The following is a 26,029-nucleotide window of genomic DNA, read 5'->3' as shown; positions in this document are numbered from 1 at the left end:
AGGAAGGTGCCAGTGACTAACCGTTTAAGGAATGGAAAACCCATTATGACTTTCTGTGGTCTCTGATCACAGCTGCCTTTCCATAAGTTGGTTCACTAAGATAGCTTGATGTGCTTCTAACAAAATCCCCTTTTGTGGGGCCAGCACTGTGGCACAGGGGGTAGAGCTCCTGCCTGTGGTGCCTGCACCTCATATGGGTACTGCTTCATGTCCCAGCTATTCCAACTTCCAATTCAGCTGCCTGGTATAGGCCTGGGAAAAGCAGTAAAGATGGCCCAAGTGTTTGGGCCCTGCCAATCATAGGAGATCCAGACGGAGCTTCAGGCTCTTGACCGGAGCCTGGTAAGTACTGGTCATTGCAGCCATCTGAGCAAGGAATCAAAATCTCTCATTCTATCTCTCTTTCTCTGTAACTGTTTCAAATAAATATATAAATATTTTTAACCCCTCCAAATACAGAAATATTAAAAAAACTCATTTTTCTCGTAAGTTAACCTGAATTTATTTTTGAGGTTGCATAAAAAAAATATTGAACAACAAAATGTCACTGACTTCTTAGACTAAAGTGGGGAAAAAAGAGATAAGAAAGAAATCATCAGTTCTCCAGGAAACACCAGGAACCAAGACAACACTACAAAGCTGATGAAAGCGTTTCCACAACCTATTCTTTTTTTTTTTTTTTTTAAGATTTATTTATTTTTATTGCAAAGTCAGATATACACAGAGGAGGAGAGACAGAGAGGAAGATCTTCCGTCTGATGATTCACTCCCCAAGTGACCGCAACAGCTGGTGTTGTGCCGATCTGAAGCCGGGAACCAGGAACCTCTATCTGGGTCTCCCACGCGGGTGCAGGGTCCCAAAGCATTGGGCCGTCCTCAACTGCTTTCCCAGGGCACAAGCAGGGAGCTGGATGGAAAGTAGAGCTGCCGAGATTAGAACCGGCACCCATATGGGATCCTGGCGCGTTCAAGGCGAGGACTTTAGCCGCTAGGCCATGCCGCCGGACCCATCCACAACCTATTCTTTAATAACTTCAAGCATGCTGAGAAAAACATTTTGTAAGTTTATATGAGCATGTTCTATTAAGAAATGGGAATGTCGGGCCCAGCGCGGTAGCCTAGCGGCAAAGTCTTCGCCTTGAACACACCGGGATCTCATATGGGCGCTGGTTCTAATCCCGGCAGCTCTGCTTCCAATCTAGCTCCCTGCTTATGGCCTTTGAAAGCAGCGGAGGACGACCCAAAGCCTTGGGACTCTGCACCCATGTGGGAGACCTGGAAAAGGCTCCTGGCTCCTGGCTCCTGGCTTTGGATTGGCGCAGCACCAGCCGTTGTGGTCACATGGGAAATGAATCATCGGGCAGAAGATCTTCCTCTCTGTCTCTCCTCCTCTCTGTATATCTGACTTTGTAATAAAAATAAATCTTAAAAAAAAAAAAACTATGTGAACTAAGAACAGTGACTATCAGAGGCTGGGCAGGGTGGGGTGAAGGAGTTGGTGGGTATTTGAATTATGGGCATGAAAGAACAGGCAAATTGAAACAACTTCTATTGTTCCATAGTACAGAGGAGAAATTACAGTTCACAAAAAATGTGTCATATGTGGTATAAAGACTTGAAAGAGAAGAGGTGGTAGGCTAATAAACACAAAGAAAATGAAATGCTAGTTTTCTGATTTGCTTGATTTCTGTTATGTTTATTTGTTGAAATACTGCATTGCACTCCATAAAATGTGCAAATATTAACAAAACTTGTTTGGAATAAAGAAAAAAAAACAAAGCAACTATAACTTACCAACTACTTCATCATCTGGTTGAAAGAATGACACCTTGTTTCCAACTACAGAGTGGAGAAAGTGAATAATTAATATAATTACAAAATGCAATTATCATTTAAAATATTGATTTGAACAACAGATCTGGGAGGCAGGAACGCCTGTGTTTCCACATAAACATCAGAAACACAAGTACTTGGGCCATCCCAGGCACACAAGCAAGAAGCTGAATTAGAAGCAGAGCAGCCAGGACTTGCGGTGACATCGAAATGCACAAACAGGTCCCACGCGGCAGGCTAACCCACCAAACAATGTTTGCCTTCCCTTTTAATTAGTAAAATAAATCAAAAGACCCATGAGTTTATAAAAGTCACCACCTCAGAGACAAGGGTAAGAATCTGTACAACTTCTTGGTAATAAATAAGGATTATAGGATAATCAGTTCAAATCTGGATTTTCTAGAAAATCTTGACCGAGTTGCTCACATCATTAAGTCTCTCGCTCTCTCTCGCTGAATCTCTGCCTCTTTAACTACCAATAAAGATGATCAAGTGAAGGAAAAGAAAGAATTCTATAGCTTCTTTCTTTTTTAAGATTTATTTATTTTATTGGAAAGGCAGATACGCAGACAGGAGGAGAGACAGAGAGGAAGATCTTCCATCCACTGATTCACTCCCCAAGTGACCGCAACGGCTGGAGCTGAGCCAATCTGAAGCCAGGAGCCAGGAGCCTGTTCCGGGCCTCCCACATGGGTGCAGGGTCCCAAGAATGGGCCATCCTCAACTGCTTTTCCCAAGTCACAGGCAGGGAGCTGGATGGGAAACGGGGCCGCCGGGATTAGAACCGGTGCCCATATGAGATCCCGGCATGTTCAAGGCTATCGCTTTGGGCCCTAATAGCTTCTCTGCTGATTATATTTTCATGTGTCTGGTCTAATCTATTATTTTAATTGTACAATGGGGAATTCTAGTAAGAGGTAAAATTTGCTTAAATCTCATTTATCAGCTTAAAGCTTAAAGTTTAAAAATATATGTATAGGGCCGGCACAGTAGCTGAAGTCCTTGCCTGTCATGCACCAAAATACCACATGTGTGCTAGTTCGTGTTCTCATGGCCCCACTTCCCATTCAGCTCCCTGCTTGTGGCCTGGGAAAGCAGTCGAGGATGGCCCAAAGTCTTGGGACCCTGCACTGGCATGGAAGACCTGGAAGAAGCTCTTGGCTCCTGACTACATATCGGCTCATCACTGGCTGTTGCAGCCACTTGGAGAGTGAATCAGCGGACAGAAGATCTTTCTCTGTCTCTCTCCTCTCTGTATATCTGTCTTTTCAATAAAAATATATAAAATCTTTAATTATATATATATATTATTGACAGAGTAAGTATACTTGTTTATGGCATACAAGTGGGGTTTCAATACAAGCATATAATGTGTGACAACCAGGGGAACTGGCATATCTGTTAAAACATCATCTTTCTGTGTTAGGAATATGCACAATTCTATTAGCTGTTTTGAAGCACTCAGTTAATTCTGCCAAGCAGAGTTGTCCTTCTGTGCCACAGAACATGGAAGTAATTCTTCCTTCCCAAACGCAACCCAGTCTGTTAGCCACCCTCTCTGTACCCCTGCATCCCCCTCCCCCACAGGCTTCCCAGGCTCTGCTCAGTACCATTCCACATTCTATCCTGTACTGCACTGAGATCCCCTTGTCACCTTACCCACAGAAATGATGACATGAGTCACTGTCTTTCTGTGCCCAACATGATTCCCTAACACAATGTCCTCTGGTGCCATCCATGTCACCGACAGACTATTGTGAAACTATATAATGAATAATATTCTGGTGTGTGTGCATGTGTGTGTAAATGTACTTATCTCTTGATGGGCCTTTGGGCTGATGCCGTATCTTGGACACTATGAATAATGCTGAATCATCTGAATATTTTTAATTAAAGACTTAATGAGAAAAGATGGAGGAAAAGCTGAAATACTGTTAGATGCTGACATGTGGCCAGCAGGGAGCTGTATCAGAGGTGGCGCCGGCAGGACTTGGACAGGCAAATAAATGGGATGCCAGCATTGCAGGTGGGAGCTTTCCATATAAGCCATGGTTCCTGACCCTAGCATCCTATTTTCAAGTTCTTCTTATGCAGTTTGTTTCTTCTTTGGATTGTTGTCTCTTTTCAAAAAGATTTATTTATTTGAAAAACAGAGTGCCATAAAGAAAGAGGGACAGAGCAAGTATGGACCCGGTCAAAATCAGGAGCCAGGATCAGTACCTGGGTGTCCCACATGGATGGCAGGGCTCAAGCACTTGGGCCATGCTGTCTCCCAGGTACATTAGTAGGGTTGGATGGGAAGCCCAGTAGCCAGGACTTGAACCAGTGCTCTGATACACGATGTTGTGTCTCAAGCAGTTGTTTAAGCAGCTGGGTAAATTATCTGCCCCAGTCCTGCTCTTAAAAAAAAAAATCCTTATTTGAAATTTACTTGAAAGGCAGACTGACAGAGAGACAAAGAGAAAGAGAGGATGGGAGGAGACAGAGACATCTTTCACATACTGGCTCACTTCCCAGATGGCTGAACAGCTGAGCCTGGGCCTGGTGGTAGCCAGGAGCTCCTGCAGAGTCTCCCATGTGGTGAGCCATCACCTGCTGCCTCTGTGGTGCATTAGCAGGAAGCTGGATCATAAGCAGAGCAGCTGAGACTCACATTGGTGCTGGGGTTTTAAAGCAGTGGTTCCAATGGCTGGCTTAGCCAGCTGCACCACAATGTCCCACAATCCTTTTTGTACCACTGTCTCCCAATACTTATGCCTTCTGCTCTAGTGCTACCTTTTATTTTACTCTAACTGAGGGAGAATTTTCTTGATACAGTTTTCTCTGGTAGTAAATCTCTTGCTGTTAATTTGTGCTTAGTTTTCTTTAGTAACAGCAGACTGTGTATAATTCTTACATTCATCTTTAGTACTTGCTTCCATCTTTCCTCACGGCACCTTCCCTGCTGAGAGTGATTCTCCACCTGCCTGCCTCTTACTATCTGGACAACTTACCCCATGAATATTTAGTTTCTCTTGTGGGTTGGGTAATTCTCCTTCATGCTTTTATAATAATCTGCTTATATGTCTCTTTTTCCTAGAGGGTAAACTTGTTGACATGGCTTTGTCTAATTTAAATCCTAAGTACTTTTAAACATGTTCATTGAATGTGGAATAAATGAAAGATTGACCATCTGCTTCTTGTACTTATCTTTAGTCTGACAAAAGAAAAGGCACAAAATAAAACTACCATTTAGCTATTTCAGAAGACTACATCGAGAGCCAGTATTGTGTCAGAGTAGGTTAGTCACTGCCTACGGCGTTAACATCCCATATGAGAGCAGTTTCAAGTCCCAGCTGCTCCACTGCTAATTCAGCTCCCTGCAAACACGGCTGGGAAAGCAGCAGAGGATAACCCACGGGGAGACCCGACGAAGCTCCTGGTTTTGGCTTATCCTAGCCCTGGTCATTGTGGCCATTTGGGGACTGAAGCAGCACATGGAAAATGTTCCTTGCTCTTAGTCTTTTGCTGTTTTTTGGCAACTTCTTCAGAGAAATAAATTTTAAAAACAACAACAACAACAAAAAATAAAGATTACATTGAGAAAATATACCTATTATAGATTGGATCATAGGTAAAACTACAATCTAATGTAACCCACACTATCATACTTACATATTTTGTGAGAGCAATAAAATATCTGTTATTAGTAGATATTAAGAGTGGGGATACTGGGCCCGGCGGCGTGGCCTAGCAGCTAAAGTCCTCACCTTGAACATGCTGGGATCCCATATGGGTGCCAGTTCTAATCCTGGCGGCTCCACTTCCCATCCAGCTCCCTGCTTGTGGCCTAGGAAAGCAGTCAAGGACGGCCCAATGCTTGGGGCCCTGAACCCGCGTGGGAGACCTGCAAGAAGCTCCTGGTTCCCAGCTTCAGATCGGCACAGTACCGGCTGTTGCGGTCACTTGGGGAGTGAATCATCAGATGGATCTTCCTCTCTGTCTCTCCTCCTCTCTGTATATCTGACTTTGTAATAAAAATAAATAAATCTTAAAAAAAAAAAAAAAAAAAAAAAGAGTAGGGATACTGGGGCCTATGCAGTGGCCTAGCAAGATAATCTTCCACCTGTAGGGCCAGCATCCCATATGGACTCAGGTTCAAGTCACTGCTGCTCTACTTTTTAAATTTTATTTTTATTGCAAAATCAGGTGCTGGCTCCTGGCTTCAGAACAGCTCATCATCGGCTGTTCTGGCCATTTTAGGAGTGAATCAGTGGATGGAAGATCTTTGTCTCTGTTTCTCTTCCTCTCTGTATATCTAACTTTCCAATAAAAATAAATAAATCTTTGGAAAAAAAAAAGAAAGAAGACAGTAATATTGACATCTACAAACTTACCATCTAGCACAATTCCAGCAATTTCTCGGCCCACAGGAAAGAAGTCCTTTTTCATCTTCATTTCTGCCAGAAGCTAAATCAAGACAGAAGCTGTGAGTATTCATCATTGTCACAAATGGACAGGCATCGTGTCATACAGGAGGAAAGGGAGCAAAAAACCAAAGTACAGGAAGGGCAAACAGGATTTACTTTTGGAAGTTGGGTGGGCCCTGTTACACAGTGTATTAAGCTGCCACCTGACACGCTGGCATTCTACATGGACAACCAGTTTGAGCCTGTGCTTCCTGTCCAGCCCCCTGCTAATGCACCTGAGCAAACAGCAGCAGAAGGCCCGAGTTCTTGAGCCCCTGCACCCATGTGAGAACGCTGGAAGAAACTCCTGGCTTTTGGCTTTGACCCAGCCCTGGCCATTCTGACAATGCAGGGATTGAACTTGTGCATTGAAGAGCTCTCTGTCTCTCTTTTTCTCTCTCTGTAACTCTGTTAAGTAAATAAAATCAAGTTTGATTTTTTTTTTTTTGCAATCGACACAAAGCTAACAGCTTTTTTAAAATTTTTTTTCTGTAACGGAGGCAAACAAGAGATTGCTGATGAATCAGTCAGTATAAAGGATTAGGCACAAATATTCTTATTCAACTACTATTAGCCCAGTTGGAAGGGGAATTTTGGCCTAAACATTTCTTGGTTGGCTAACCACAGCTTTATGATCTCTTATTCAATTGATGTGAGGAGGTATTTGTAGAAGCTACTGCTGAGCCAGAGGGATGTGGCCAGCGAGAAAAGGGGGCTTCGTTCCTACACCCTTCAAAAAAATACCTTGTGTTTTTCTTGCGGTATGCTGGGGAGCAAGGAGCCAGAAGTGAAAGTCACAGAAACCGCACTGTCATCTCAGCCTCACAATGACAATTTTGGTAAGGCTAAATGTTTTAGTTTTTAAATGCTTGTTTATTATTTTCATTTACTTGAAAGGCAGAGCACAGAGACAGACTGAAATTTTCTGATCTGCTGGTTTATGCCCCAAATTCCTGTAACAGCCAGGAGTCTGAGAATTCCATCTGGGTCTTCCACATGGTGGAAGGGCTCAAGCACGTGAGCCAGCACCTGCTGCCTCCTGGGATGCATTAGCGGGAGTTGAACTGGAAACACAGCAGTGAGGATTCAAGCTCACACTTAGAAATGGCCTGGCTCACTCCCCAGCAGGCACAAGGGTGGAGCTGCGCTGATCCCAAGAGTCTTTTCTGGGTCTCCCACTCGCGTGCACGCTCCCAAGGCTTTGGGCCAGCCTCCACTGTTTTCCCAGGCTACAAGCAGAAAGCTGAAAGGGAAGTGTAGCAGCCAGGACACAAACGAGTGCCCATGCAAGGTGAGGATTTAGCTACTAGGCTACTGCGCCAGGCCCCTAACGGATTTTTTCATAGTTGCTTTATTTTAAAATTTTTGTTTCTTTTCATTTTACTCGAAAGGCAGAGACACACATAGAGAGAGATCCTCTATCTGTTGGTTTATTCACCAAACGCTGGCAAGGGCCAGGGTTGGGACAGGCTGAAGGCAGGAGTGTTCCGTGTGTGTGGCCACATGGGCCTTCCACACAGGCCCTCACCCAAAGCCTCGCAGGGTGCACATCTGATGGTAGCTGCCCGGCAAGCGGAGGGGCTGGAAGAGGAAGCAGGACTCTGACACACGGATGGGCAGCCAGGTGGTGTCCTGATCTCTGTGCCAACTCCAACCTTGAATTTTTAATGTTTTTAACAGATATACTTATTTATTTGAAAGGCAGAGTTCTAGAGAAGAGGGGAGAACCACAGAATGGGTGCTGCTATCTGCTGCTTCACTCCTCACATAATCCCAAAAGCCAGGGCTGGGCCAGGACAGAATCAGAGCCCGGAACTCGAGCTGGCTCTCCCAGGTGGGTAACAGGGCCTAAGCCCTCGGGCCATCTTCTGCAGTCCTCTTAGGGGCTTTTGACAGGAAGCTGCATCTGACACACAGACAGGCCGGGACTTGAGACCGTGCTGTAATGGGATTCATGTGTTCTAGGTGGCAGCTTAATGCACAGTGCTACAATTCCAGCTCTATGTAGATCACAGAGTTTTAAAAAGAACATCTAAACAAAGACGTCTCCAGAAACAATACCAGCACTCTTGCTGAAAAGAGTCCTGCGGACCTCACTAATGGAATTCTCAAGTCATGCTTGATTATAAAGTTGCCTAATGCATGCTAACAGTCTCGTTCTATAATTTCTCTAAAGAGTTCATCAAAGAAAACATGTTGACAACATAACTCAGTAAATTAAGAATCCAGTAAACTATGGCATTAATCTTTGTAAAACTTAGTAAACCAATCTATTCTATTTATCAGAGCACATTTTATTACAGCTTTGTTTTTTCCATTTGAAGGCTTTCCCGTGGATTTCACAGGTAATAATCAGAAAGATTACTCTGACGTTCTCAGTCTGATGTGAGACTAGAGATAAGTGTTCATGAGAGACAGAAATGACAATACGAAGTGAATCATATCTAGAGACATTAATTAGAACAGAATTGGTGGTTAACGTGATCAGGTTTTTTTTTTCAGGTTTTTATTTTAATTTACATTTATATAGGGGATTTCCTCTTTGATTATAGGACTTAATAGCTATGAATTCCAGCTTTTTGCAAAATAAGGATTTTATAATAGTTTCATATAATGATACAAAATGGAACTTTAATGAGATTAATAATTTACCTTATGTAGAATGATAAAATGCATATTAAATTCTGTTCTTATCTTTCCCATCCTTCTAGGGATGACATGCTTTCTGACCCCAGAGATGACTACACCTGCGCACTAAGGCAGGAAGAAGCCATCAGCTGACTTTGGGCTATAATCAACGCCGCAGTACCTTGGTGTTTATCTGGCTCAGAGCACAGGCTTTCACCTGCACCCTCACATAGTTGTCCTCGGTAACAGCAAGATTTTCCTAGAAGCAAAGAATAACATACATTACACACCCTGTGAACATTCTTTGAAATTGTGAAATTGTCATAAAAATTAAACAGATCCTAAATCTTATGGCTAACCTGATTTCAAAAGCTATGAATAATCATCCAGCATTATACAGTCTAAGAACAAAGGTAATTTGGGGTACAATCTTTAAAATGTCTTACTGTACACATGACTATTCAGATAGCAGCATGGAAAGATGTGCTGACGAGAAACTTCGAGTTCAGCAACAGGCATTGTACTTTATTTCAGCACAACTCTCAAAACGGCACACTTTCACATTTAGAGATAATCTTAGACACATTAAAAACATAGCCATTACTGATTTGTAGAATTTTTTCAATGCTACATGTGAAATTCTTTACAGTTATTTGTGCAGCTCTTACTTACGATCTCTTCAGGACATTTTGGCAGATCCTATGGGATTTTTAGGTGAACTCACAAACTGAAATGGGTCTGATTAATCTCTCAAAGGTAACAGTTGCATATAAAAGGCAAACAACGTTTCAAATTCATCATTCGGGCCTGGCATGACAGTTTAGTGGCTAAAGTCCTCGCCTTGCACGCACCAGGATCTCATATGGGTGCCAGTTCTAATCCCGGCAGCCCTGCTTCCCATCCAGCTCCCTGCTTGTGGCCTGGGAAAGCAGTCGAGGACGGCTTGGGACCCTGCACCTGCATGGTAGAGCCGGAAGAGCTCCTGGCTCCTGGCTTCAGATCGGCTCAGCTCCAGCTGTTGCAACCGCTTGGGGAGTGAACCATCGGACAGAAGATCTTCCTCTCTGCCTCTCCTCCTCTCTGTATATCCGCCTTTTCAATAAAAATAAATAAATCTTTAAAAAAAAATTCATCATTCAATGGCATCCAGTCAATATTGTTAAATATAATATCACCATCTCTAAATAACTCTACTCTAGTACCAATAATTAAAACATTTTCCTTAACCTCTGCCATGCCCTAGATGAGACCAAGTGCACAGTTCTTCCTGTGACCTCTCAGAGGGACCGCTGTGCTTCATTCACAACGAGCACAATGTTGTGCCACGGGCACTTCTCATGAAACTCAGACTTGCTATCTGGTGATATGAAGAAGCCCTTCAATAACACTGAAGCATTTGTGAATTCACTCCTGACTGTGGCAGATGTACAGTGGAGGTGAGTCTTCCTGTTGACCAATCAGATCCTAGACCCTCCTCCTGACCCAGTGGCAGCAGCCCAGCCGTCCTGTTGCCTTTAATTCATTTGGAGACAGAGGCAAGAGAGAGGGGAAAAACAGGACGATATTCATGATCTAGATTATTACTGTGAAATATACACACTCAAAGGCTCTCCATCCCTAAATTTACAATACAATGAGTTTGGTTCGCCAGAAACTTTTCTAATAATCACCAGCATTTGAAAATCCTACCATGTATTTTAAAGAAGTAAAATTTTATAGATCACCTGAAACTTAGTACACAAGGAAATGTTACTGAGCTCAATTTGCTTTATTGTGCTCAGAATAAACCACTTTAAATTTGCCACACAGGTAGGACGACAAAGGTCATTCTGTTTTCCTAGCAGCATCCCGAGTAACCAGAAACTGTGGCGGGGCTGGCACAGTGGTACGGCATGTTAATCTCCACTGAAACTGGCATTCCCACAGAGGTTTGACTGCTCCACTTCTGATCCACTCCCTGCTAATGCACCTGAGAAAGTGGTGCAGAAGATGGCCAAGTACTTGGGCACCTACTAGCAAGGTGTGAGAGAGTTCAGGCTTCTGGTTTTGAACCGGCCCAGCCCTGGTCATTTAAGCCATTTGGGAGACAGAACCAGTGGATGAAAGATGTCCTTTTTCTCTGTCTCTCTCAAGGTGTAACTAAATGTGTGTCATGAGAGAGAGATCTTCATCTGATGGCTCATTCCCCAGATGACAGGCAGAGGGGTCAGACCACAGCTAGCAGACAGGAACTCCACTGGGGCCCCAAACACATGGCAAGGACCCAAACACCTGAGCCACTATCAGCTGCCTTGCAGAAGGCATCAGTAGGAGGCTGGACGGGAGCAGTACAGCTGGGGCAAGAACCAGCCTCTCCACAGTGACAGGACATCCTACGCAGGGGCTTACCCTGTTGTGATACAATGTCTACCTCTGTGATAATTATAAAACAAAACAAAACAAAAACCAAAAAACCCAGAGTTATACTGTAATGCAAACTACTGTTTTCATGTGACGCTTTAAAGGAACATACTTCTTTCAGGAGTCTCATTTACTACTTATTTGAATAGAAGAATGGCTGAGAAGGAGGGTGGTAGAGACCTTCCCTCTCCTCAAATGCCTGCAGCCAGGAGAATCCCAGCTGGCTGCCCGCGTGGGCGGCAGGGACATGGTCACTGGAGCTGTCATCTGCTGCCTCCCAAGTGCTTCAGCAGGGACGACGTGGGAAGCAGAGTAGCCAGGACTTGAACTGGTGCTCTGTGCAAGATGCGGGTGTCCCAAAAGGTGGTTTAACTTGCTGTGCTGCAATGCCCAGCCCCGCCGTAACTGAAATAGTTTCATCTAAGCAACTGTAAGTAGGATCTTTTAAAAGTAGGCTTCTTTGGCCTGGCGGCGTGGCCGAGTGGCTAAAGTCCTCGTATTGAATGCACTGGGATCCCATATGGGCGCAGGTTCTAATCCCGGCAGCTCCACTTCCCATCCAGCTCCCTGTTTGTGGCCTGGGAAAGCAGTCAAGGATGACCCCAAAGCCTTGGGATCCTGTGCCCACGAGGGAGGCCTGGAAGAAGTTCCTGGCTCCTGGCTTCGGATTGGCGCAGCACTGACTGTTGTGCTCACTTGGAGAGTGAATCATTGGATAGAGGATCTTCCTCTCTGACTTTGTAATGAAAATAAAATAAGTCTTAAAAAAAAAAAAGTAGGTTTCTTACGTACGGTGTACGGGAAAATACACCGTAGTGACTTAAATAATTTCTCTTACCTTTTCTTGGAATAGAAATGTTATTTCTTCATTTGTGGATCCTTGTTGAAAATATAAGCCCTTCATGGTCACCTAAAACACACACATCATACACACATGTGAAACGAAATCTCCAGAAGCAAAAATGAAAAAATATTGCTGGCAAAGGATCAAAGGACAAGCATAAATGCAGTTTTCAAACAAGGACATTTATACAATTGTTCCTTCCTAATGTGATCAAATCAAAGACCACCCAGCTATTTCTGGATACATTTCTTAGTACGAATGGCTATGGGGTTCAACCTTTCACTATTAGCTTAATTTCATTTTCTTACTCAATAAAAATATTACATGCACTTAAAAACAAAATATGGGCCAGAGAAACTCAGTTTCATTTATCAATGGTAAAAAAAAGAAGATCCTTAAATTTACATGTTTTTAAACTTTAAAATCTTAAGGTGAGGGCCAAGACACTGGCTGAAATTGGAACCGATTCTTCTGTACTGGGCTATCTATAGGGCAGTGGTGGTAGGTAAGCTTGCATGGACCACCGGAGGCAACCCCAAGGATCCCACGCTATAATTTTCACAGAAATCGCATCACAGGATTTTTTAAAAACAGATTTATTTTTTTATTGGAAAGGCAGATCAGATTTACGGAGAAGGGAGACGAAGAAGATCTTTCATATGCTGGTTCACTCCCCAAGTGGCTGCAACGGCCGGAGCTGAGCTAATCTGAAGACATGAAGCAGGGGTTTCTTCCAGGTCTCCCACATGGGTGCAGGGTCTCAAGGCTTTGAGTCATCCTCTATTGCTTTTCCAGGCCACAAGCAGGGAGTTGGAGGGGAAGTGGTGTAGTCAGAACATGAACTGGTATCCAAATAGGATCCTGGCGTATGCAAGGCAAGTATTCAGCCCCCACGCTATCATGCTAGGTCCAGGATTTAAACATAAATTTTACAGGTACAAAGCACAAAAATCTCAGGCACATGGTCCGTGAGGAGACGAGTCTCAGCAGAACCACCCAAGCTCCCTGGCGCCCCCTCTAGCTTTTACCTTCCACTACCTTCCTTTTCAATTATCTACTATCTTGAGTTGTCACGACACAAATTAGTTGTCTGTTTTTTTAAATTTATATTTGTCTTCTTCAAGATTTACTGATTTAGCTTGAAAATTAGGGTTACAGAGAGAGAGGGATAGAAAAATCTTCCACCACACTTGCCCCTACATTTCTGAGTCTTATTGATGTTGTCTGTAGCTAAAACACATTCATTCACATTGCTACACAGTATTCCATTGTATTAGTAAACTCAGAATACAGTGCAGACATTTGAATTGTTTCTAGTCGAGGGATCTTAAAAATTATCCAGGTAAGAATGTTTATGTGCATACTTTTTGGTGAAATTATCATTGCATTTATGTTATGAATTAGGAAAGTGGATCTTACAGAGTATGAATGCAAGGCCTCTATTCTCAGTACTAGCCAGACCAGAACTGGGACACAAACCACAAACCACCAATTCTAAACCAAATACTTAGTTACTGCAGTATTCAGTGACTTCTTAAAGAGACATTCCATTCAAAACTATAATACTTTATCTTTTTAAAAAAAGATTTATTTATTTTCAAGGCAGATATACAGAGAGAAGGAGATAAGAAAGATCTTCTGTCCATTGGTTCACTCAAGTGGCCACAACAGCCAGAGCTGAGCCAATCAGGAGCCACGAGCTTCTTCCAGGTCGCTTATGCAGGTCCAGGGTCCCTAGGCTTTGGGTCATTCTCTACTGCTTTCCCAGGTCACAAGCAGGGAGCTGGATGGGAAGTGGAGCAGTTGGGACACTAACTAGTTTCCATATGGGATCCCAGCGTATGCTAGGAGAGGACTTAGTTCCTAGGCCATCATGATGGGCCCTAGAATACTTTATCCTTCAGGGTAGGAAATTACTAAGTGTTTCTTGATAGAATTGGCCACATACTTTGCAGTGCCTAGTACAAGATGACGTGCAGCAACCTTTGTCCAGAACGTTTTAGAATTTTGAGAAAGTAGAAGGAGAACATAGGTTACTTCTGAGCATGAGGCCTTGTGAGTTGGCTTAGGTTGCACTTCCGTGATGCCAGCTAGCTCTGTGTGTTGAGTCATACTGGATCTAACTGGATTCACATAACAGATGTTAGCTGAGGATGTGATAGAAAAGGCTGGAGCCAACAGAAATGAATTTAAGACACACACAGGAAATATGTATGCTGCACACCTCAATACCGTGTACCAGCACAGGGTGAGCGAGGTCATTACTTCTAACCGTTCACTTGTGAGGTGCTGGGGTCGGGGAGAGAGGAACAAGCTAAGCGGAGAGTAGCCGTGAGTTTCTCAAGCATTCCATGGAGCCTTTCCCCCAGCTCTCAAGGCTCTCCAGGATGCATGTCCACTCTCCCTGGTAGACTTCAGTCCTCTGTTTTCCAAGACAGACTCTGTGACCTGATCAGTATGACGTCACAATTTGTGGTTACCTGCCTCAGTTTCCAGAGATGTCCTGTTCTCTCAGTGTGCTATGTTGAATTGACAGATTAGACTTTTAATTTCTAAATATATATATATATATATATTTATTGGAAAGGCAGATTCACAGAGGAGAGACAAAGATCTTCTGTTTGCTGGTTTACTCCCCATGAGGCTGCAACAACCAGAGCTGAGCCGATCCGAAGCCAGGACATTCTTCCGGGTATCTAACGCTGGTGCAGGCTCCCAAGGCTTTGGGTCATCCTCTTCTTGCTTTCCCAGGCCACACGCAGGGAGCTGGATGGGAAGCGGGCAGCTGGGATACAAACCATTGCCCATATTGGATCCCAGTGCATGCAAGCTGAGAATTTAGCCACTGAGCCATTGCCCTGGGCCCATCCTCACAGATGATACTAAGCAAATCAAGCACAAGTCCCACACCCCTTGTGACACTCCATCTAAGCTACTTGTTCCACACTACTATATTCTGTCTCATACTATCAGACAAACTCTTGCTTAATTTACTCATTAAATGGTGCAGTTTCCCAGCTATTGTTTGGAACAGTCACTACTCACTATTATAAATAAGTCTTGGGGCCCAGCATGGTGGCCTAGTGGCTAAATTCCTCGCCTTGCGTGCACCAGGGTCCCATATGAGTGCCGGTTCTAATCCCAGCAGCCCCGCTTCCCATCTAGCTCCCTGCTTGTGGCCTGGGAAAGCAGCAGAGGATGGCTCAAGGACCCAGAAGAAGCTCCTGGCTCCTGGCTTCGGATCGGCACAGCTCCCGCCATTGCAGTCACTTGGGGAGTGAATCATCGGAGGGATGATCTTCCTCTCTGTCTCTCCTCCTCCTGTATATCTGACTTTGTGATAAAAATAAGTAAATCTTTGAAAAAATAAAGTAAATAGGTCTCGGCTCCTGCTTAGTCTGGTGCCTGGGTCAGCTTTTAGAGAAGTGGAGGAATTACCCATAAGCAGGTGTTCTTCAAAGTATTTCCCTTTGTGATTCTAGAAGCCACTGGTTTTCTCTGACAATGATTGCTTCCCAGATCAACAGTTCCATGCACCTTTTACTGCACCCCAGGTTCACATCATCCTAAAAAGTTCCTTCACATTAGGTGCATATCAACCTTGCTGGTGGGAAAAACCCTGATCTCCTGTTCCATTTCCAAAACATATATACTCAAGAGTTGTCAAGTAAAGCCACAGAACTGCTTTTAATAAAAATGGCCAGAAAAATCACGATTAGTTATTTGTTTTGCAAACCACAAACAGAAACACTGAGTTCTCAGCATTAAGAAAGTAGGGGAATGTATGGAATAAAGGTTTATATGGTTTCTTAGGCAACGATCCAGATTTAATGCAACACTTAGTGCATTACTTAGTTTACTAAATTTAAAGATAAGCACACATAGGAAATGAAGTAATCGAGTCCTTTATAAAAGTAGGAATTAAGTATATATAATACTATTGCATTTTGAGTAGTCACACAGTTTCAGAATTTTATGTCACATTGTAAATTTTGCTGTATCAAAAAGGAATACAGAGGGGCTGGAACCATGGCCTAGTAGGTTAAGCCTAAGTCTACGGTGCTGACTTCCCATAGGGGCTCCGGTTTGAGTTCTGCTTGCTCCACTTCCAATCCAGCTCCCTGCCTGTGACCTAGGCAAGTTGTGAAGGAAGGCTCAAGTTCTTGGGTCCCTGCACCCATGTAGAAGACCTGGAAGAGTCTCCTGGCTCTTGGCTTTGGACTGGCTCAGCTCCAGGCATTGTAGCCATATGGAGGGTGAATCAGCAGATCTCTTCTCTCCATTTCTCCTCTCAAAATCTGCCTTTCAAATACAAAACACATGACTTCATGGCCAGTGCAGTGGTATAGCAGGCTAATATGCCTGAAGTGTGGCATCCCATATGGGTACTAGTTCCAGCTGCTCCACTTCTGATCCTGCTCCCTGCTAACGGCCTGGGAAAGCAGAAGATGCGGGCCCCTTCACCCATGTGGGAGATCCAGAAGAATCTCCTGGTTCCTGGAACTGGATTGGCTCAGCTCTGTCCATCTGGGCTTGAACAGGCAGATGGAAGATTCCTTCTAATTATCGCTCTTTCTGTCTATAACTCTGGCTTTCAAGTAAAATAAAGAAATAATTAAAGCCACACACACACACTCATACATGATTTCAAATATTCTCTGGTACAAAGCACAAAGAAGGCTTTGCATAAATTAAAACTAGACTATAATCTTTCAAGAAAATTGTTAATACAGGTATTCATTTTGCAGGGATTACTATTTAATGTTTATTTGTTTAAATGGTGAGAGAGATCTTCCAGTCACTGGTACCCTCCCCAAATGCCGTGAGCAGCCAGGGCCGCGTCAAGCACAGCGAGGGATCCACCTGGACCTGCCCCATGGGCGGCGGAACCACAGTCTCTGGGCCATCACGTGCTGCCTTCCAGTGCCTCAGCAGGGAGCTGCACACTAGGGGGGAAGCCAGAGTGGATGTTGTGCTTCCCAAGAATCCCTGTGTTCAGAGACTTCTAAAACATCAATAGGAAGCCATTTCAAAAGGTTTCGTTATGGCTCCAACAGCGGCAAGAACTGCACTTACTGTTCTCCAGCTATACTCAATCCCCCCCGAGGAGCTCATCTACTAATAATTACTCAATCCCCCCCGAGGAGCTCATCTACTAATAATTGTAAATAAAGCCTCCTCACATCATTCCCTCCCTACGTGTTCAGGCCCAAAGTGTCCTGAGAATCGGATAAGCCACAGACATAAAACAAGACCCATCTTTCGAACAAACAGGTGTTTGGGGTAATCTATCCATCAGGGACAGCCCAGCCCTGGATTAGTGGCAACCAGCCACTCTTCAGTATTATCGATCAAGATTCTTTCCCTTCATGCTGTCCTGCCTGCCTTGCTCCCTTGCAAGGGCCATCCTCACCTCAGCACAGGGGACAGGTGAACACCTGGATGCCTCAGACCCGGGATATGGCCAGACCTCAAACCCCATCTGTCCCCCAAAGTGCAAACTGTTTTTCCGCACTCAAACGTTCATTATTCCTCCTACAAGGTTTGTAATGCTATGATCACCGTGGGTTAGTTCAAATATATTTCCATCCCACTTTTGTTGTTTTGGGGAAAGTAAAGACACACTGTCATACAGCTGGGCTACAAGGGCAGGAGAGTGAACCCTGTGCCGAGATGGGGCCCCACATGCTCACTTTGCCAGCACAGCTGTCCCTGGCCATGTGCACCTCCACGCCACATCCCGACCCAGTATCAGGACTGTGCATCCCAGGATAATACAAGCTGCCTTGTTACAGGGCGAAGCTTCAGTTATACTTTGATTATTCACAAACAGGTGACTTAATAAGTTTTAACAAGACCCTTATTAAGTGTCGAGCTTTTTCATATATGCATATATGAAAAAACATATATGTAAATAAAAGTACCCATACATCAGAAAAACAACTATTACCAAGCCATGAGTTCAATATTTGGCTTAAAAAAATGGAGTCAGCAGAGTCCAGGTAGCCAGGTAGCGATCTGGTTCACACACCACACTTGGCGTGCGCTGGCGGACAAAGTGCCGAGACGGCACCCACAGTCAGGACATCTCTGGATGGGCCGAGGCCTCTGGAAACACATTTGCTCTTGGACAAGTGGCAAAGGCAACAGGCACACGGGGGTTCTGTGGCAAACAACTGCGCAGGTCACAGGTCCGGTGTAGGCGATGCTGCGAGAGTGGCTTACACCTGACTAAACTCTGGCAGGCAAGCCTAGCATGTAAACATCTACTTCAAGAACTTTTGATTTTCACATTCTAGGGCTATTAACTCGAGACTTAACAAAAACACAAGGGAAACGAAGTTGTGAGCTCTCAGAGGCGCCATACAGTAATGAGGCTTCACTGAGAGGTGTCAAGCACCAGGCCTCTTCTAATCACAAGTGTTTCAATCTCCATGAGCATTCTCTAGTCAGGCAAAATTTCTAGATTTTGTGCCACCTGAGTTCTAGAGCTAGGTGGGCAAGCAGAAAGATACTATTGTTATTATTACTTCTGGATACAAGCTGTAGCAGAAGCAAAAGGGAAAATGCATTTGCTCTGCAACAAGAGGTTTCCACTGAGGCCTATCCAGTCTAGGGGTTCCCAATAAAGGTAAGACTTTTCTTCTCCATGTTATGAGAGACATACTATTCCTTGTAAGCAAGCTACTCATAATACCTACTGACAGACACAGTCACCTAAGAGTCCAGGATTTCTTGTGTGAGGGAGTCCGTCGTGAGACCCTTGGGTTTGGATGGGCTGGGGAAGTGGGATGCTCCTTTTTCCAAGGACTGTGATGCTCTGCTCTAGTTTCTGCTCGGTGTAGGGCCAACTGGCATTGCTTAATAGGAACCATGGAAACTCTGTCATTTCTATTTCTTAGATTTTCTCATACTATGCTACTGGGGGACCATGGAGGCCACAGTGTAAATGGTGACAGTCTAGTGTGGAAATTGCCTTAGGCACATGCCGCTGGATAATGCAGCTAGGAGGAACCTGGCAGCAAAGTGGAGCTCCTCAACTGGAGTGTTTCCCCTAAAAGATCACATTTCAGTCCTCCCATACATGTGAGCCAGTCTTCTCTACCTACAAACTTATTGCAGCTGTAAATGCTGACTTAACTTTCCAGTTAACTGCAAGTTTTTGAAGAAACCGATTCTTGCTTCAAACGCAAAATACCAAGTGCAATTCTGAGCAAACATTTACCCACAAATGCAAAATCAAGAGAAAGTAAGTTCACAAAAAATCCCATAATACACAAAAGTGAGAGGAAATGATTTTGCAAATCACATTTTAGCATGTGTTTCCTTGTACTTCTCAGTACAAATAGTGTTCACTGGGTCTGAGGGGTATAAAATTGCCTTTGGAATTTTTTTTTAAAAGATTTTGTATTGGAAAGTCAGAGAGAAGCAGACAGAAAGATCCTCCATCTACTGGCGCACTTCCCAAGCGGCTACAATGGCTGGGGCCGGGCTGATATGAAGCCAGGAGTCAGGAGCCTCTTCCGGGCCTCCAATGTGGGTGCAGGGTCCCAAGGCCTTGGGTCGTCCTCCACAGCTTTCCCAGGCTGCAAGCAGGGAGTTGGAAGTGGAGCAGCTGGGATATGAACTAGTACCCATACGGGATTCTGGTTCATCCAAGTTGAGGACTTTAGCTACTAGACTACCACGCTGGACCCATCTTTGGAATATTCTGTGTGATGTTCATAAAGGCAAAACCAAACAAACATTTTTATACATCATTAAAAGAAGGGGAAAAAAAAGGAACTCTTGACAAACAAAGCAGAAACCACTGGTCTCATCACAGAGCGTTGTAAGACTCGGGGTTTCCCCACCTCCTTGAGAAGGTACACAGATAGATGGATGCTCAGCTGTCCGGGGCAAGCAGGTTCAGAGTATCTCCTTCAGACTGTTTTTTTCAACTCTCTTCTTCACGCCACAAGTTTGATTTTAAAAATGCACACCAGAGAGGGAGGTGAAAGCCCTCCAAAAAACTCACACACAAAAATGAAATAATCGCTGCCGCTGGCAAGCCGTTTTAGAGCCAACATCTCACCTGCTGCTCATAGTGGGGCAGAAGCAATGAGATTAGTCCCAACAGGCACTCAGGAGGTACTGCAGGAGCAGGCGGGGAGAATGGAGCGTTCCCGCCCACCCCAGGTTGCATCCCACCACTCCCACTGACTAGCCCTACTTAATTCTAACCTTCCTGGACCATAGAGTCTGTAATCTACAAGACAGCCACACCACAGTCATCACCTCCAAGGACGGCTGCAAGGCTTAAACACAATCAACCTTGCAAAGCACTGGGCACACACGACTTGCTTTCCGTGAAGGATAGGACATTTGCCTATTATTTCTGTACACTAGGCAGGGCCCACTTAATTTAGTTTACCGAGTGGTCAAGACTGTCGTTGCCACGACCTCGCTTCTGAACCCTCTCGCTTTCTGCACCTTCTCTGTTACCAAGAATAGCCCCTGGCTACACTAGCTACAGGTGCGCCCCCACTGCATATCCTCCACATTTACCGTAACACATCAGACTTGCAAGAATTCATACGGAAAAAAAAAAAAAACCTATGAAAATCTTTCACTCTTAAAAATATCGCATTATGGGGTCTGTGGAAATGATGACGGGGGGGCGTCCAAGGAACATCACTCCAGCTCTTGTTGAGTCCTCTCACGTTTTAAAGCAGGGGTACCGGGGACCGACCATTCCAAGACTGGGTCGTAGGTCACAGGCCCAGCCGAGGGCACGCGGGGGCAGGGCTGGGCTCAGGTCCTGGATCCTGCCAACGTCCTAACCAACACGCTTGCTTTTAGGGGTGGTCAGTAGGGGGGAAGACCGGCGGCGGGGTGGGACTCAGTTGAGAAGATCAAGCGAAAGAAAACTGCCAGGCCTCGGCCTTGGCGAAGGTGGAGGGAAATGCAAAAAGAGACAAAAACCTACAATCCAAACTGTCGAGGGCCACAGGCTTCTAAGTCCACTAGCGTCCTCCCCGCCCCTCAGCCCAGCTAGGCCTGAGCTCGCGCGGGTGCCAAATAGCCGGTACGACGCAAACCACCGTCCGTCCCAGGGCCAGCAGAGCTTCACCGGGCGTCTCCTGACCTCTCGCCCTAAGTCGCGCTTCCCCAAGACCACACCACGCTCGCCGCAGGGCTCACCTGCCGAGAAGCAGCCCCAACGGCCTGCGCCTCCGCCACCGCCACCTTCCCGGCTCGCCTCAGAGAGCCCGCCCCGTAAGGCTCAGGATAAGCACCCATTGGCCAGGCCTCTTGTCACTCCTGTGGGGCTGCGGGGAACGCCATAGCAACAGAACTCGGAACTACATCTCCCGGCATGCTTGGGGAAGTTGGGTTTTATGCAAATTTCATGAAAGGCCGCACCCTTGCCTCATCCCCCCTCTTTCGGCTCCACCTTAGTCTCTGGTATTTAAAGTCTTACGTATTTAAGATTTTATGTCTTTAGATACTTAGTCTTCTGTAACCATGCCGACGGCCTGACACATCCACACTGTAGACCCGGCATCCACACTGTAAACCCGGCATCCACACCGCGCACCTCCGGTTGCCTGCTTTGTAAGCAAGAGGAAAGGGGGGGGGACACGAGAATGCCACTCCGCCCACTTTGAGTTTGCTGATTGGTTGATGTAGCTGTCACTCCGTCGGCTTCCATTTTTTTGGGTATCCCCGCCTTTCAATCCCGCGGTAGGCGGGACTAACAGTAGTGGGCGGTGAGGTGGTGCCGTTCCTTTCCTCCTATTGGCTTGGTGTTGCCCCACCCGTCCTGTGGGCGGAGCAGGGGGCGTGGTCGGCGGAGGCTGAGGGAGATGAGGAGATAGGCGGGAGCGAGGGAGCGAGGGAGGGAGCGAAGGAGGTAGAGAGGAGTGCAGGAGCGCGCGGAGGGAGCGCAGCTTGGTTGCTCCGTAGTACGGCGGCTCGCGAGGCGGAGTGCCGAGCAGGCTCAGGGGCGCACGGCGGGGCGGGCGGGGATGGTGCGGGCCCCGGCTCCGGCGTCCCTCGGCGCGGCGTGTGAGCAGCACTGATTTGTCCCTGCGGCGGCGGCGCGCGGACCCGCCCGGAGATGAGGTGAGACGCGCGCTGGCTGGCGGCGGCCTGGACCTTGGGGGTCGGCGCGATGGCCGCCCTTCACCCTCGGCCGCGCGCCCGGGAGTCGCGGCGACGGCGGCCACCCTTTGCGGGCTCCTTGCCGGGTGCTGGGGGGCGGCCGGCTAGCCGGCTGACCGGAGGCCGGGGCGTAAAGGGGCTGGGGGATGGCGGCCGCGGGACGGTGCTTGGGGCCGAACGGGTGTCCGCGGAGCCCGGGGGGCTGACCTCGCTGCCCTCGGCCGCGGGAAGGGTGGTGGCGGGCCATGACCCCGCAGCTTCGCCGACCTGCACCCTGCCTGGGGAAGACGAGCCGGCAGGGATCGCTGTGCTCCGGGCCTGGAGCCCCGGGCTCGCCCCTCTCTTTTGCGGGCGTGTGTGAGACCCTGTCAAGGGAAAGGCAGGCAATGCCGCCCGGCCCTGGCCGAACTGCGGGGCCGGCCCTGCTGGCGCTCCCCGGGCGGGCGGGTCCGCGTGTCCCCTTGGCCATCTGGGCGCACCAACCCGCTTGGCTTTGTGGCATGCACGCTAGGCCCCCTCCACCGCCGTGGGCTCTCGCTTCCTCGGGGATGTGTCCTTCCATGCCCTGGAAAGGCGCCTGGTGAGGGCATGGATGCACCGTCCTTCCCCTCCGTCTGCCAAGTTCGTGGATTGCAGGTCCTGCGGACAGTCTTTTGTTGGGGTGCGTGCTGGATGGAGAAGGCTTTTTGCTTTTAGAGAGGAGATGACTGGGTTGGAGGGATAAACAGGTTTCTCCGCAGAACCGAAGCGGGGTGGGGTGGGGTGTGTGTGGAGGTTTTCCAGAAGCCTGGTCCACGGGAAAGTTTCTTTCGAACTTTGCCATCTGCGGTGCGGTTCTGGAAGGCAGAACCGGCCCACTGCCCCGTGAGAGCGCTGGACGCCCGACCAGATGAGGCCCTTTGTGCTCCTCTGCTGGCATCCGCACTTTTGCCAGCGGCCGAAGCGCACGGATCATCCAAACAAACCCATTGCATAGTGTACACAATGAAAACCGACGCGGTGCAGACAGAAAGCGCCGGGACTGTCAGTCCACAGGCAGTTGGGCTAATCCAGTCGGATGGATGGAGAGAAAGGCCTGGATTATGGAGGGGGCAGGAATCAGGGACCAGCAGTCTGCTGGCTAGTGGGTTGGCAATGGGGCCACCCTTCACTCACTCGGCCCCCCCCAACCCAGAGGGCAGGAATGTGTGTGCTGGGATGCCTTTATTTTTAGCTGTCTTTTAAAACACCTTTCATAGTAGTTCTCTGTGTCTGTCTTGGAGAACCAAATACTGGTTTGGCTTTAAACATTTTTTCCTAGTTGGTCACATCTGTGAAGTGCTAAAGAGGGTTTGATTCTAACTAAAAGCATTTTAAAAAAGAGATGTGGGGCGGTGGGTATTCTTTCTGCAGAAGAATTTGAAAGAAACCCAGGAACTTGGAAGTGTTCTGATTTTCCAAAATGAAGGATGCTGATTTGGTGGTGATAGTGCTTAAAATATTTCAGACGCTTCTAAGTAGTCCAGAAATGAGAGTTTCTAATCTTACTGTTTGTTTAAAAGAATATTTATTTGTGGTCATATCTGATGAAATAGCTGGGGAGCACGATAGCAGGATACCTACAAAAAGCTATTTATTATTCTGCCCGAGTAGGAGAGGAAATGAACACATTTTTAATGTACTTTGGAACCCCATGGATTGTTCGGACACTAAGCATTGTGAAATAGGGCATAAAATGAGTGCTAGCGAGTTAGTTCCCTGAAATATTTGCCCCTCTTAGCATTTTTTTTTCCAGTTGACTGGCAATTTCTCTTGTTCTTAATGCTAGCTTTGAATATTGGTAGTGAGGCTCTGCTTCCGCTTGTTTTCCTCAAATGCTTAATTGAGGCAAATTCAGGGTTCCCGTAAGAGATGAAGCAGGCTGCGCTGGGAAATTCCTCTGTTGGGATTCATCCTAATTCGCTCCATTTATGAGTTACAGGCAAGTTTTTCATGGGATTGGGTGGATAGTTCAAGTTGCACTGCCCTTAGGTCGTTGCACTTTGAATGAGTGTTGCCTGGTCACTTTCAGAGTGGGGTTGCCAAAGTCTGGATCCCACGTCACTGTCACTTAACATCAGCGTTAACAACAGGGCTTGTTAAAATACAGACTTCTTGTCATCGCAGGGCGGAATCAGATAGGTCATGTTCAACAGGTTGTCCAGGACTTGGTCCTGCACAGTGCAGTTGGAGAGCCACTGGTGTCGGCTCACTGAGCATGTCTGGAAGAGCATAACAAGTGTTTGAGATGACACAATACATTTGGTGTATTAGGATGCTAACTCCGAGCCTTTGATCATGACCTTGAAGATACACAGTTGTACCTGTGATATTACATTTCAGAGTTGCCGAGACTGATTCAACCCCGTGTCCTTGCTGCTTTAAACAGTGCCTGGAGGAGCTCCATGAAGTCTTTGGCAAGAGGAGGAGTCAAGAAGCCAATTTTTAAAAAAGCCAGTTTTTAAAACTATTGCTAGTCAAATTCATCCCGTTACTTAGTCCCTGGTTTTATACATCAGAGAGGCCACAAGCACTGTATCCGAATCATTTCTGTGAGTTTGGTTAGTGTTTCCCAAGCGTAAGCTAAACAAGGCCGTAAGCTGGAAAGAAGACATCTAGCAAAGTGTTGGCTTAGAGACGGAAAATACACATTTAAGTCACAGAGTTACAGTAAATCATTTTATGCTGTAAGCATTGGTCTGTTTTCCAGGCTCACTTTTCAGGCTAATTCAGACTTCGCTTCTGTCTCTCAGAGTCTACCAGTAAGGCAGAGGGTGCTTAATGGCAAACTCTGGAGAAGCCTGGGTTTGAGCATGCCAAGTCAGTGGTTTTGACCTAGCTGCCTAACCTCTCAGTGCCTTTAGTTTTCTCAGATGAAAATGGAATAGTAGCAGTAAAGTTTAAAAAATATATATATATATATATATATTTACCAGAAGATTTGAAAGGCAGAACATCAGAGAGAGAGAGAGGGAGAGTGTGAGCTCCATCTCCTGTGGCTGGTTCAGTCCCTTCCCAGGTCTGCAGCTGCCAGATCTGGGCCAGGCTGAAGCTGGGAGCCAGGCACTGCGGCTGGGTGTCTGCCAAGGAGCTCAGGGACTCTTACCCACCACTCCTCCGGTGCATTTGCAGGAGACCCGATCAGAAGTGGAAGACCTGGAGCTGGCACTCTGAAAGGGAATGCCAGACTTGTAAGTAAAGGGCTAACCTGTTGAGCTCCAACACTGATACCCAAATTTAGATACTCTCAAGTGCTTACTTAAGTTTTTCAGATATGCACTTAATAATGTGTCTTTATCATGGTGATAAATAATTGGAGTATGAAAACAATGTCAAAATTCAAAAGCGATAACTGTTTTCATGCTATTATACTTCGTGGTAATAAGAAAAATCTATTGCTTAAAAAGAAACGTTCATTAATGTCTTGGTACTAAATATTAGTTGTTTAGAAAGATAAGTAGAGTAGACATTAATAGTATATTCTATCAAATATTATGTAAATACAGATTTTAATTGCAAAATCTTGTGATCACTTATAACTTAATTGTGTTACTTTAAAATCTGATTCCCTTTCCTATCTATATTTTTGAAAGGCAGAGAGAAAGAGAAAGATCAAGATCTCCCATCTGCTGGTTCAGTCTCAAATGCCAAGGACAGCCAAAGCCAGGAGCCAGCAGCTCCGACTGGGTCTCCTGTGTGGGTGGCAGGGACC

At 46.0% G+C, this 26,029-nt stretch overlaps 2 protein-coding genes across 9 annotated transcripts in view; one reads left to right on the top strand and one right to left on the bottom strand.

Moving 5' to 3' along the window:
* Positions 1-21,672, bottom strand: part of CRYZL1 (crystallin zeta like 1) — a 46,012-nt gene extending 24,340 nt beyond the window's left edge. Inside the window, exons 1-5 of one of the 2 annotated variants that reach the window (XM_058661692.1) lie at positions 21,337-21,672; positions 12,148-12,219; positions 9,091-9,168; positions 6,210-6,282; positions 1,795-1,839 (exon numbers count right to left, since the gene is read on the bottom strand). In XM_058661692.1, the coding sequence (XP_058517675.1) occupies positions 1,795-1,839; positions 6,210-6,282; positions 9,091-9,168; positions 12,148-12,219; positions 21,337-21,435 (367 nt within the window). In that variant the 5' untranslated portion in view covers positions 21,436-21,672. The remainder of the gene's footprint in view (positions 1-1,794; positions 1,840-6,209; positions 6,283-9,090; positions 9,169-12,147; positions 12,220-21,336) is intronic. The other variant, XM_058661691.1, reaches the window with a different exon arrangement.
* A 331-nt stretch (positions 21,673-22,003) lies between these two features.
* Positions 22,004-26,029, top strand: part of ITSN1 (intersectin 1) — a 209,186-nt gene continuing 205,160 nt past the window's right edge. For all 7 annotated transcript variants that reach the window (XR_009245151.1, XR_009245150.1, XM_058661672.1 and 4 more), the window contains exon 1: positions 22,004-22,260. The gene's annotated coding sequence lies outside the window, so the exon portion shown is untranslated. The remainder of the gene's footprint in view (positions 22,261-26,029) is intronic.

This window comes from Ochotona princeps, chromosome 3, assembly GCF_030435755.1.
Source record: "Ochotona princeps isolate mOchPri1 chromosome 3, mOchPri1.hap1, whole genome shotgun sequence".
Lineage (NCBI taxonomy): Eukaryota > Metazoa > Chordata > Mammalia > Lagomorpha > Ochotonidae > Ochotona > Ochotona princeps.
This window is presented reverse-complemented; position numbering and strand designations above follow the sequence as displayed.